General features: G+C 43.6%; 1 protein-coding gene across 1 annotated transcript in view; it reads right to left on the minus strand.

The window, feature by feature from the left end:
* herc2 (HECT and RLD domain containing E3 ubiquitin protein ligase 2) overlaps nucleotides 1-12485 on the minus strand; it is a gene marked incomplete in the record, with an annotated part of 472599 nt that overhangs the window by 436044 nt on the left and 24070 nt on the right. The window contains 2 exon segments of the mRNA XM_037698316.1: nucleotides 3804-3904; nucleotides 6972-7194. Coding sequence (XP_037554244.1) covers nucleotides 3804-3904; nucleotides 6972-7194 — 324 coding nt within the window.

The following is a 12485-nucleotide window of genomic DNA, read 5'->3' on the forward strand; positions in this document are numbered from 1 at the left end:
GTACCCAGGGGAGGCCACACCTAGTCTGTATGGTTTACCTAAAATCCACAAACAAGGTGTACCTTTAAGACCAATTGTTAGTATGATTAACTCTGTCACTTACAATGTTTCCAAATATCTGGCGTCTGTACTCATCCCTTTAGTTGGCAGCTCAGAACACCACATACAGAACACCATGGACTTTGTGGATAAGGTGAGGGATGTCATCATGGAGACTGATGAAACAATGGTCTCTTTTGATGTCACATCACTCTTTACGTGCATTCCTGTTGATGATGCAGTAGAGGTGGTCAGTTTAAGATTAAAATCAGACACCACTCTGAGCAGCAGGACCACGCTTTCCACAGAACAACTGTGTCAACTCTTGAAACTGTGCCTGCAGTCAACCTACTTCACATATAGGGAGCAATATTATAGGCAGAAACATGGGTGTGCTATGGGGTCTCCAGTTTCTCCTATTGTTGCCAACCTGTACATGGAGGAGGTAGAAAAGAGAGCCTTGACGTCCTTTTCAGGGACACCACCAAGTCATTGGTTCAGGTATGTTGACGACACCTGGGTTAAAATCAAATCTCAGGAAGTCCAACATTTTACTGACCACATCAACTCTGTGGATAAATACATCAAGTTCACATGAGAAGATGTAAAAAATGGCAAGTTGGCTTTCTTGGACTGTGAGGTCTCAGTCTCTGATAGAGGACATTTGCAAACTGAGGTGTACCGCAAACCCACCCACACAGACCAGTATTTGCAGTTTGACTCCCATCACCCTTTGGAGCACAAGTTAGGAGTCATCAGGACTCTGTACCACAGAGCAGACAGCATCCCCACTAGCTCAGGAGCCAGGCAGAAGGAGAAATCCCACACAAGACAGGCTCTAGAGCAATGTGGATATCCTAACTGGGCCTTCCTGAAAGCAGAGAAGAAACCCAAACAGGACTCCAGTCAGCCAACAGGTGAAAAGGAGGAACCCAGACCCAGACCAGTGGTCATTCCGTATGTTGAGGGAGTATCAGAGAAACTGAGACGTTTATTTTCTAAACATAACGTCCCAGTGGCTTTTAAACCCCAAAATACATTACGGCAAAGACTGGTTCATCCCAAAGATCCAGTCCCCCGGCACAAACAGAGTAATATTGTGTATGCTGTTCAGTGTCAGGAGGGTGATCAGTCTTACATCGGGGAAACAAAACAGCCACTGGCCAAAAGGATGGACCAGCACAGAAGATCAACATCATCAGGCCAGGACTCTGAGGTCTACACTCATCTCCAGGTCAGAGGTCACTCTTTCAGGGATGAAGATGTTCACATCCTGGACAGAGAGGAACGATGGTTTGAGAGAGGAGTAAAGGAGGCCATCTTTGTGAAAAGAAACCGTCCATCATTAAACAGGGGTGGAGCCTCCTGGTTCAACTGTCCCCCTCTTACAATGCTGTGATTGCTAGTATCACTCAGCCCTCTGTGAATAGTAAACAGCCATCAGGTGCTAATGATCCATTGTTAGGCTGATGGTCCTTCTTGATCATGTGATCAGCTGGTTCTGGTTGTCAGCAGCAAACTGGTTGATCCACTCTGAGAAGGTGCTATTTAAGAGACTGAGCTGAATACAGCACCTCAGACTGAGGAAGTCCTCAGGATGAAAGACGAAACGTTTCTACAATTTTTTTGTTGATTTGCTTTGTTTTTGTTTTTGAAATGTCCAGAGGACCAGATTTAACTTTTTTAGATTTTTCTACCTGGATTATTGAGCATGCATCAGGATTTTTCTTTAATCTTAAACGCTAAAAAATATATATATATTATTTTTTTATGACCCGCTCTGCTGGTCTCACACGATCCTCTCCTTCGGAGCCAGGACGGTCAGGCTCATCCTCCCAGCTCCAGCTCAGCTGGTGACTCACAGAGGCCGCTCCAAGACCCCAGCCGTGCGTAATCAGGAAGGCCCGACCCGCGCAGACAGGCGGAGAGAGACGAGTCTGCGACGAACGGTGGAAGCGATTTTAAAAAACACTTTATGTGTAAAAAATAATCATCATTTTTAAATCGCTTCAGCAATTTTTTAAAACATTTTTTGTATAAAAACAAAATATTATTTTATTTAAAAATCGCTTCCAGCGTCCGTCCCAGACTGTCCAGTCTGCCTGGCTGCCAGGTGGGATCGGGATTCAGCCTTCATGATTATGCGCGGCCGGGGTCTGGCAACGTCCATCTGCGAGTCCCCATCTCCAGCTTCACAGTGACCAGCGGAGCTCTGAGCACACAAGGCTGGTATCCGGAACCCGAGCCTCCGAGTCGGCACATCGAAGGATCTTCCGCGGTGACCAGCTGAACTTGGAGCCGGGGAGATGACGCCCTGCCCGGTCTGGCGCTCCGGAGGGAGGATCGGGGTACACCAGCAGAGCTCCATCCAGCTTGTTCTGAATTATGTTGTCGGCCACCAAGCACAAAACACCAGCACGTCAACATTAGACCAAGATGTTGTCAGTATTGTTTTTAAAATCTTTAAAATAAGTCCTGCCGCTGCTCCAGTCTGAGAAATTGCAAATGGCGGATTATTGTTTTGAAAAGTTTCTGAAGGATCCAGTGACTCCGCCCCCGACTCCGCCCCCGACCAATCAGTGACCGACAGAGTTCTGACGTCACGTTTTAGTACCTCTTCGTTCCGGTTAGAACCACAGAGCCATGGGTACTGAAAATAGTAACAGGTGCCAAGTACCGGTACTAATGGAAAAGCCTCAGAACCGGGCCAAGTAGGGTCGAGTCGGCCCGTACCGGTACTAATGGAAAAGGGGCATAAGTGAAACAAGGCATTTCTTGAGTTGCTGTAAATTATGATATAATACATATTTACTCTCTCATTCCAGAAAACAACAACATCCTTCATGATGGACAGACATCATGGACACCACAGCAGCAGCTGTCTTCACTGAAACATCCTGAACATGATCGTCACTGACATGAGGCCTCTGTCCATGGTTGAAGACGAAGGCTTCACTACAATAATCCACACTTTTAATCCAAGTTACAATAATCTACACTTTTAATCCAGGTTACAATAATCTACACTTTTAATCCAGGTTACACTCTTCCCTCAATGACACATTTTACAAAGTAGCTACATATTGTGCAGGTATAAAGATACATTTGTATATATTTTTGTGTACATTTATTTTTTTAAGCTATTTCACTAACTTTTATTTTTTATTATTCAATATTTTACTAACACAATAGTCAAATAGCAACCTGTTTTTGTGTGAATTTCTATGTCAGTCAAATGTTCAATTTTGGAATAAAGGGGTGGAAATTAAAACGTTTTTTTTCGGTTCATCGATTAATCGAAAAAATAATGGGCCGATGAATGGATTATTGAAATAATCGTTAGTTGCAGCCCTATACTGCTTCATATTATGTGAATGTTTGTGTGCAGTGCCCTGAGATGACTACTGTTGTGACTGGCAGAGACTGGGGAGTGCTTAAGAAGCACAAACCTTCCCCCCAACCCCAATAAAGAGCAGCACACAGATGCAGGGAGAATCTCCCTCCTGCAGCAGGAGGGACACCTTTGTGCTGTGCACAGATGCAGCAGGTGCTAAATAATTTAATTTTTTTTATCTTTTTTTAAATCAATCCATGCCACTCGTGCAGCTCACTCCATCGATCAGCCAATCGTGTGTCATGTTCAATGTTACGTTGAAAGCCTGCGAAAGAGCGCGTCTGCAAAAGTCTAACTGCATTGTAGCGAGGGACTACTGCACAATAAGTAGGCAACAACTTTCACAGTCTGTATCTGTTGGATTTCTTACCTGACCTCCATGCCCGACGCAGGAAAGCAAAGGCAAAAGAGAGCGCTGCCCGGGAGCCAACTCTGGCCAAACCTTCAACACTTTTACTGGCTGGACGAGGGCTGAAGGAACAAAGAAAAAACACATTCATTCAAATTGTATCAAGGTATGAATTGTTCAGCTTCAGTCCAAACAGGTATGAGTGAGCAGTTGTTTACTCATGCACAATAAACTGGTGTTAACAGCTGTGTGAGTGTATTGTTTAGTCTTGTAATTTAAACTTTTACACAATGTTATTAAATTTACCTAAAACGGAGACCAAAAAGTCAAAGACAATACTTAGCTAGCTGTGCTGTAAAAAGCTGTTTTGCTCACCTGAGGTGATTTAGGAACAATGAGTCACGAGTACAACACATGTAGACAAAGAAGAAATGTTGTCCTGCTGCTCTATTGTGTATATTTAAAGAAGCTGGCTTGATTAGTCTCAATTTCTGTTCAGTGCCCTGAGATGACTTCTGATGTGACTTGGCGCTATATAAATAAAATGAATTGAATTGAATAAAAAAAATACAACTTTGGATTTTAAAGCCATGTGCTGTATGCCATCAGCTGGTAACAAATGGTAAGTGGACTGTACTTATATAACACCTTTCTATCCTGTCAAGATACTCAAAGAACTTTAAAATACAATCTGCGCCTCCTTTACCCATTCATCAGAGTCAGAGTTTCTTTATTGTCATTCGCACCTCATGTGGTACATGTGGTGGAGTGAAATTATGTACACAGGGTCCCAGTTACATCCAACAATAAAATGTATAAGAAAAACAGTAATAACATCTAAGATATGAACTAAGAAAAACATCAACTAAATATACACTAAGCACTCATAACATAAAACATTGAACATCAGCACAAACATGAACATGAGTCTGTGAGCAGATGTGCACGCATGAACACATCAACATTGAAACAGATCAGCAGCAACATGAAACAGATCAGCAGCAACATGATGTGATTTTTCACAGTGATTATTCTAGTTAGAGATTCATGAGTCTAACAGCCTCAGGGTAGAAGCTGTTCCTCAGTCTAGTGGTTCTACACTTAATGCTCCTCAACCTTAATTCATACAGCTCTATACTAGATCTCTACAAAGATAATTAAACAAATCATTGTAAAGAGACTAATCAGTTTTTTAGATCACATCCATACACTGATAGGACACACATCAGAGGCAATGAGGGGTTCAGTGTCTTGCCCAGGGGCACTTCGGCATGTGACTGCTGGTGGTAACACCAAGTGAGACTGTTAGAAAATGTTGGGTTGTCTTTTTTCCCTCTAAACATGCTTTTCCTGACGCTTCAACAAACCACTAAATGATAATAAAGTAAAAACAAAGTCTGACCATAACCATTTGGCAACAAATTCTGCAGATTTGAGCAGAGAAACCTGAAACATGAATTTCATTAGAGTGTTTAAGAGACTACTAAGATGGACGTGGAGCTTGAGGTTAAACTTAAAGTCAGCTTGCTGTAAATACGACTGTGGAAACTGTCATATACTTTCCAACTTTTCCTTTCATGAACAAAAACTAGATTTATTACAGGAATTTACACTGTCTGGTCAAAAAAAAGTAGCCACCTGGATTTAACTAAGCAAATAGGTACAAGCCTCCTGTTGGATCATCACTGCATGGGCGATTATGTTTCAGCTGCAACAAGTTCTTTAACTCCAACTGGTGCAATGAGTTGATTCTCATTTCTTCAACAACATGATGAAAGACTCATGGCGTGGTCGTGGAAAAGACGTCAGTCTGTTTGAGAAGGGTCAAATCATTGGCATCAAGCAGAGGAAACATCTCAGGAGATTGTAGAAACTACTAAAACTGGGTTAAGAACTGTCCAACACATTATTAAAAACTGGAAGGATAGTGGGGACCCATCGTCTTCAAGGAAGAAATGTGGCTGGAAAAAAATCCTGAATGATCGTGATCAGCGATCACTTAAAACGTTTGGTGAAATCAAATGGAAGAAAAACAACAGTAGCATTCAGGGTTATGTTCAATAATGAAAGTAAGAACATTTCCACATGTACAATACGAAGGGAACTCAAGGGATTGGGACTGAACAGCTGTGTAGCTTTAAGAAAACCACTAACCAGTGAGGCTAACTGGAAATAAGGGCTTCGATTTGCTAGGGAGCATAAAGATTGGACTCTGGAGCAATGGAAGAAGGTCATGTGGTCTGATGAGTCCAGATTGACCCTGTTCCAGAGTGATGGGGGCATCAGGGTAAGAAGAGAGGCAGGTGAAGTGATGCACCCATCATGCCTAGTGCCTACTGTACAAGCCTGTGGGGGCAGTGCTATGATCAGGGGTTGTTACAGTACGTCAGATCTAGGTTCAGCAACAGTATGTGCTCAAATAATGTCATTCACTACCTGAATATACTGAATGACCAGGTTATTCCATCAGTGGATTTTTTTCTTCCCCAATGGCACAAGCATATTCCAAGATGACAATGCCCGATTGATCGGGCTCAAATTGTGAAAGAATGGTTCTGGGAGCATGACATCATTTTCACATGTGGATTGGCCACCACAGAGTCTCATTGAGAATTTTTGGAATGTTTTGGAGAAGGCTTTGCGCAGAGGTCAGAATCTGCCATCATCAACGCAAGATCTTGGTGAAAAATTAATGCAACACTGGATGGAAATAGATCTTGTGACATTGCAGAAGCTTATCAAAATGATGCCACAGCTAATGCATGCCATAATCAAAGCTAAAAGTGGTCCAACAAAATATTAGTGTGTGACCTTTGTTTAAGTGTATTACAAGCCACATCCTTCTATTATACTTCTCCATCTAAAATAAGGCAAGAACAAACGTTGTGGACAACATTTGTAAATGTTTAGATACCTGGGCAATCCATTCGACAGACATCTATACTGGCTAATAAATTAGGATCTTAATAAAACGTGTTGCCTCTAACTAGTCGGTCTTTTCTGGCACAGAACATTTAAGGAACCAGTCTTTTTATTTCTCTCTTAGTAATGGTTGTAATGGTTGTAAAACATTTGCATGGCCTCACAGGACAAAACCTGTGCACACTTACTGTATGTACGTAAATCTCCTGGTCGTACGTTATTTATATATGGATGCATACATAAAAACACACAGCTTTGCATTTTTACCTTTTGTTGTTAGCAGCAGGCAGGGGTTGGCTGGGGGGTGTCTTCCAGCGGACTTTGTACTTTTCCTCCATCATGTTGTGGCTGAGGGAGATGAGGTAGCGCTCCAGAATGACCAGACGCTGGCGTAGGCGCCGAGCAGACAGGGTGCTTTTGGCCATCTGAGCCGAAAGCTTCTGCTGGTCCTCAATAAGCACCATCAGACAGTCTTTCATCTCTGTCTCATCTACACATACAAAAAGAGAGGGCTAATTAAAAAGACAGCAAAATTACTGTTCAACTACTATGTTTTGTACATGTGTAAAATAAAAGTTCAAAAATCACAAAAGACTTAAAGCCAGGCCTTAGACACCTACTTCTTGCTTGTATGTAAAAACCGGATTCCAAAAAAGTTGGGACACTAAACATTGTGAATAAAAACTGAATGCAATGATGTGGAGATGGCAAATGTCAATATTGTATTTGTAATATAACATAGATGACAGATCAAAAGTTTAATCTGAGTAAATGTAACATTTTAAAGGAAAAATATGTTGATTCAAAATTTCACAGTGTCAACAAATCCCAAAAAAGTTGGGACAAGTAGCAATAAGTGGCTGGAAAAAGGAAATAATAATAATAATGATAATGCATTTAATTTGTAACACACTTTTCATTAACAAAAATCTCAAAGTGCTACAGAGTGCAACTAAAATCAATGATACAATCATGTGGAGGCAGAACAGACTTGCTTAAAAAGAAAAGTCTTTAAGCCTTTTTTAAAGTCAGTCAATGATTGTGGAGCTCTCAGATAGTCAGGGAGGGAGTTCCAGAGGTGGGGGGCAGCCACACAGAATGCCCGATCTCCCATGGTTCTTAATTTAGTTCGTGGAAGGTGGAGGAGATGACTGTTCTGTGATCGTAGGGACCGGGTGGATGAATATGGAGCAAGAAGGTCCTTCAGATAATCTGGTGAATTTCTGTATAAACACTGATGGTGATGAGAGCAATTCTGTATTGAATTCTGTAAGTGACAGGAAGCCAATGGAGGTTATGGAGAATGGGTGTAATATGTTCAAATTTACGAGCTCTCAATAAAATCCTGGCTGCACTGTTTTGAATATATTGAAGCTTTTGAAGGTTTTTGCCGGGTATTCCAGTAAACAGGGAGTTGCAGTAGTCGAGCCTGGAGGAGACAAATGTGTAGTGAAGCAGGGGACAGCTTTGCTGTAGCTTCACTACTAATTAATTATTCTTAAAGCTAGTTCAAGCACAAAGAATATTAATTATTTAAATACAACGGATTCTTTCTTTTTCGAGTTAAATTAATGCCATGTGACCGAGATAACTGTGAGGATTGTTTAATTAGTGACATGAGACGCCATTTTATCTTTGACCCATCAGAATAAATGCGGTCATTTATTTAACAGAATCAAAATTTAACATCAAGACATGTACACATTGATTTGTTGATCCGTTTCTGATTAATAAAAACTTGGCACGCTTTACCAACAAGACAACAGAACATTACTGATTGAGGCATCTAGGTTACTGACAAAATAGAAAAGTTTAAGGGAAGGAATGGAGAAGTTTGAAAGGAAGATGGATAAAGGAAGATGTATGTTTGTTGACCAGAATTAGCACGCTCCTTTCAACACCAGCTCAAACCCCCGGTCCACTTGGTGCGTGGCAACTCGTGACGTCTCTTTACCTTTGCAGAGGATGGATCAGCTCCGGTCTAGACGCCCCTATGCACGCTACCTTTACAGCGTCTCCGGTCAGGGTGGCTGGTCATCGTCAGAAGTCGTGTGGTTTTTACTCCGTTCAACAGAACAAGCTTCCTTCGAAGTTGTAGGGCATTACGCCCGGGTGAGTTCACAGCGAGGCGCTGTGACTCCAGCTGGGATGGACAGACCCTCGTCTCACGGTCAAATCCATCAGCTATTGATTAAATCTGAAAGTTCCTTAGGAACTCTCAGGAAGACTCCATAGTCCCAAGAAAGGCTCAGGAAAACTTAAGACTCCAGGAAGACTGAAAAAGACTGAGTCCGAAGTTCCACTCAGAAGTGGAAGACTCCGGTGAAAGACTCAAGAAGACTCATGCCCCTTTTCAAAAAGCGTTCAATACAAAAACAACTGGACTTTATTTGTAACAGAAGACGTTTCGCTCCTCATCCGAGGAGCTTTCTCAATTCAAAGAGCAGAGAGTGACAGATACAGGTTAAAAGGCTGAGTGAGATAAGACACACACACACACACATATATGTAGATTGGCAGTTCACACCTAAAAAACCTAAAACAGTAGGTCTTTGTTCCTCTAATTCACAGACGAGGCCCCTCTGTTCCCATCAGGTGTGAAAACCGGCTGGGAATCTGTTTTAAAGTTGCATTATATGTTTTTGAAAGTGGGAATCTGAGGCCTCCTCCTCTGTTAAGAGACGGCTTTTCTCTTTTTACATAATTGCTTCCTTCACCCCCCTCTCAAACCATCTGTGTTCTCGGTCCAAAATGTGCACATTTTGGTCCTCAAAAGAGTGTCCCTTATCTGTGAGGTGGAGGTGAACAGCTGAGTCTTGTCCTGTGGAGCTGGCCAAGATTATACACTACATATAAACAAGATTTCTGATGGGGGGCGAGCTGGTCTGGGACTCAGGGACGAACAAGGTCAGGGTCCGGTTCAGCCACAACCACCCCAGACAGATGCTGTTACACCTCCTCCCCTTAGCCCCGTTCCAACACCCCCACCTCGGGTGATAAGGACGGGTCTGCACCGACTTGCACCTCCTACTCTTAGCCCCGTTGTAACACCCCCATCTCGGGTGATAGGGATGGATCTGAACCGACTTGAACCTACTTTTAACACCATTCCGTCATCCCCACCCCCATCTCGGGTGGTAGGGGCAGACCTTCACCAATTTGCACCACCAACCACAGAAGAGAGACCGTTGATACTGTCTCCTTCAATGGATGATTTGCAAAAAATCTCAAAATATGTACAACGCTTTGTACCTGGACCGATGGGGTCATCTGGAACAAAAGCGTATCTCAGAGATCTTGAGTTCAGATTGAGAGGTTATCCTAATGCTACGGTGGAGGATAAAATCAGTCTGATACGGCTCACTTCGGACAGAGAGGTGTTCACCTTCATTGAGCGTCTACCTGATGCAACGAGAAGGGATTATAACCTTCTGTGTGAAGTTTTGATCAGAGAATACGACTCCTGCACGGGACCTGCTGGTTTCCCAGCTGCAGACAAGGTCACGCAGGGTAAAAATGAACATCCAAGAGTTTATTACAAAAGAATCTTCCAAGCTTATTTTGGTAACAGAAATGAAACCGGAATGGAAGAAGAGGAAGGTTTTAAGTTTGTTTTCAGCAAAAATCTCCATACTGATTTTAGACAATCAGTACAAATGATGGCAAATTTCAGAGAAAAATCCATCAGTGAGATTAAGCAGTGTGCTGTGAATGTGTTTGAAGCATGTTCTCGTGCTAAGACGCCCATAGAAGTGTTTCCTAGTGTAAAGGTTAAACCCCTCCCTCTTGAACTAGAAGGACGACGCGCCTCGCCGCCTCTTCCTAAGAAAGTTGAGAGAAAACAGTCTGTTCAAACTAACAAACCGCGTCCTGAAGGTGCGCGCTGGGACAAAAAAGGTCCTCCTTCAGAGGACGAACGTGATTATCGTAAAAGGGGTGAGCGTCGGACGCAACGATATGGGAACCCATATCGTCAGGGGCAGTACGTAAAGGAACCCCCGAAAGACGTACCTGACCGTCCCCCACCTCGGACGAAACGAACCGAGGCGAAAAAATCACAAAAGTTCCAGAAACAAAGCCCTACACCTCTGAGCTCGGAAGAGACAGAGAAAATACGCAGGTTGTTAGAAACTTTGAAACACACTGACATGGGAACCCAACCAGGAGCACTTTGCAGTAATGTAATCCCTATTACATCTGAGGGCGCGAATGACAACATTACAGATGTCGGTGGAACACACCAAGACGTTGCTGTTGTTGCCTCAAACAACCCCTCATCAGAAGAAGGGGGGGTAAACACACACACAAACGATGACGAGTCATCGCAAGCTGGACACTCAGAAACAGCTACTGCTGTGCTGACGGTTCAGACAAACCAAGATTACACAGATAAGGCTGAACGCGTGAAGAAGCGTCAGAAAAAACCCAAGAGGTTTCTGTGTAACTTTATCAGAAGGGGGGTCGCCAAAAAGGCGTACCTGTCAGTAACGCTCGAAGGTGTCCTCACACACGAAGCACTCTTGGACGGTGGGGCAGACATAACAATTATGTCAGCTAAACTGTTCGAGGAGCTGAGGACGGCCGCTGCCAGTGTTAACAGGATAATACCTCTCTCTGAATGTGCTATAGAAATGCAGGGTCTCTCAGAGGTGAGGACAACCCTGACAGCTATAGCAATGGTTCACATGCAGATTGGCAAAATGACACTGTACCACCCGGTACACGTGTCTCGTGTTGACTCATTCCCATTTTTGGTTGGACAGGATTTTATAAATCGCTTCGACGCGATTATAGATTATGGTGATCAAACAATGTGGACAACAGTGAGCAAACCACTGCCAATAGATACGCCTCCGGAGTGTGACACAGACTGCCCAACAGCAGGTACCGCGGAAGGCGCACAGGACTCCTCAGCCGAGGACACGAGCCCGGTGAGTACTCCTCTGACATCATGTGAAACCAAAGAGACCCAACCAGTGGTCCAAACTCTGACCCAACAAGACAGTCTCCTCTGTGAGCTGGAGCAGTCAGAGTCCGCCAAACAAAGTCATTTGCAACTGATTCAACAGATTGTGGGTTGACCTCACTCCACGCAGTGAGAATCCCAACCCCACCCAACGCACCGCCAACATTTGTCAGACAATACAAGATCCCTCTGGCAGCGTACCAGCCTGTCCAGGAGATCATTGATGACCTTTTGGTCAAAGGTATAATCAGACAATGTAATATCACCTACTCTGCGCCTTTATGGCCAGTTTTAAAACCAAATGGTAAGTGGAGACTTACCATAGATTACAGAAAGCTAAATAAACAAGTACCCTTATCCAGGTGGCCAATGACTCAGCTCCATCAGGAACTGCCAAAGGTCACCGATGGTAAGTACTTCTCGACCCTCGACGTCGCCTCTGGTTTTTGGACCATCCCTGTGCGCGCCGAGGACCAACACAAACTAGCTTTCACTTTTGGCAGCCGACAATACACCTTTACCAGGTGTCCCTTTGGCTACGCTAACACACCTGCAGAGTTCAACATCTTTTTGAACAAAGCATGTCCAGACGCCCACGAGCGTGGGACACTGATCTACGTGGACGACATCCTTTTGAGACAGCCGACACTGGACTCTCATTTGGCTGAGATCGACCACGTCCTAAATCAGCTAACAACTGCTGGTGCTAAAATCTCACTGTCGAAATGCCAGTGGTGCAGAACCAAGGTGGATTACGTTGGCCTCCTAGTAGGTCCAGACGGAATACAACCACAATTGACTCGCACCCAAGGCCT

Source organism: Nematolebias whitei, chromosome 3 (genome assembly GCF_014905685.2).
Source record: "Nematolebias whitei isolate Nwh7 chromosome 3, NemWhi1, whole genome shotgun sequence".
Classification (NCBI taxonomy): domain Eukaryota; kingdom Metazoa; phylum Chordata; class Actinopteri; order Cyprinodontiformes; family Rivulidae; genus Nematolebias; species Nematolebias whitei.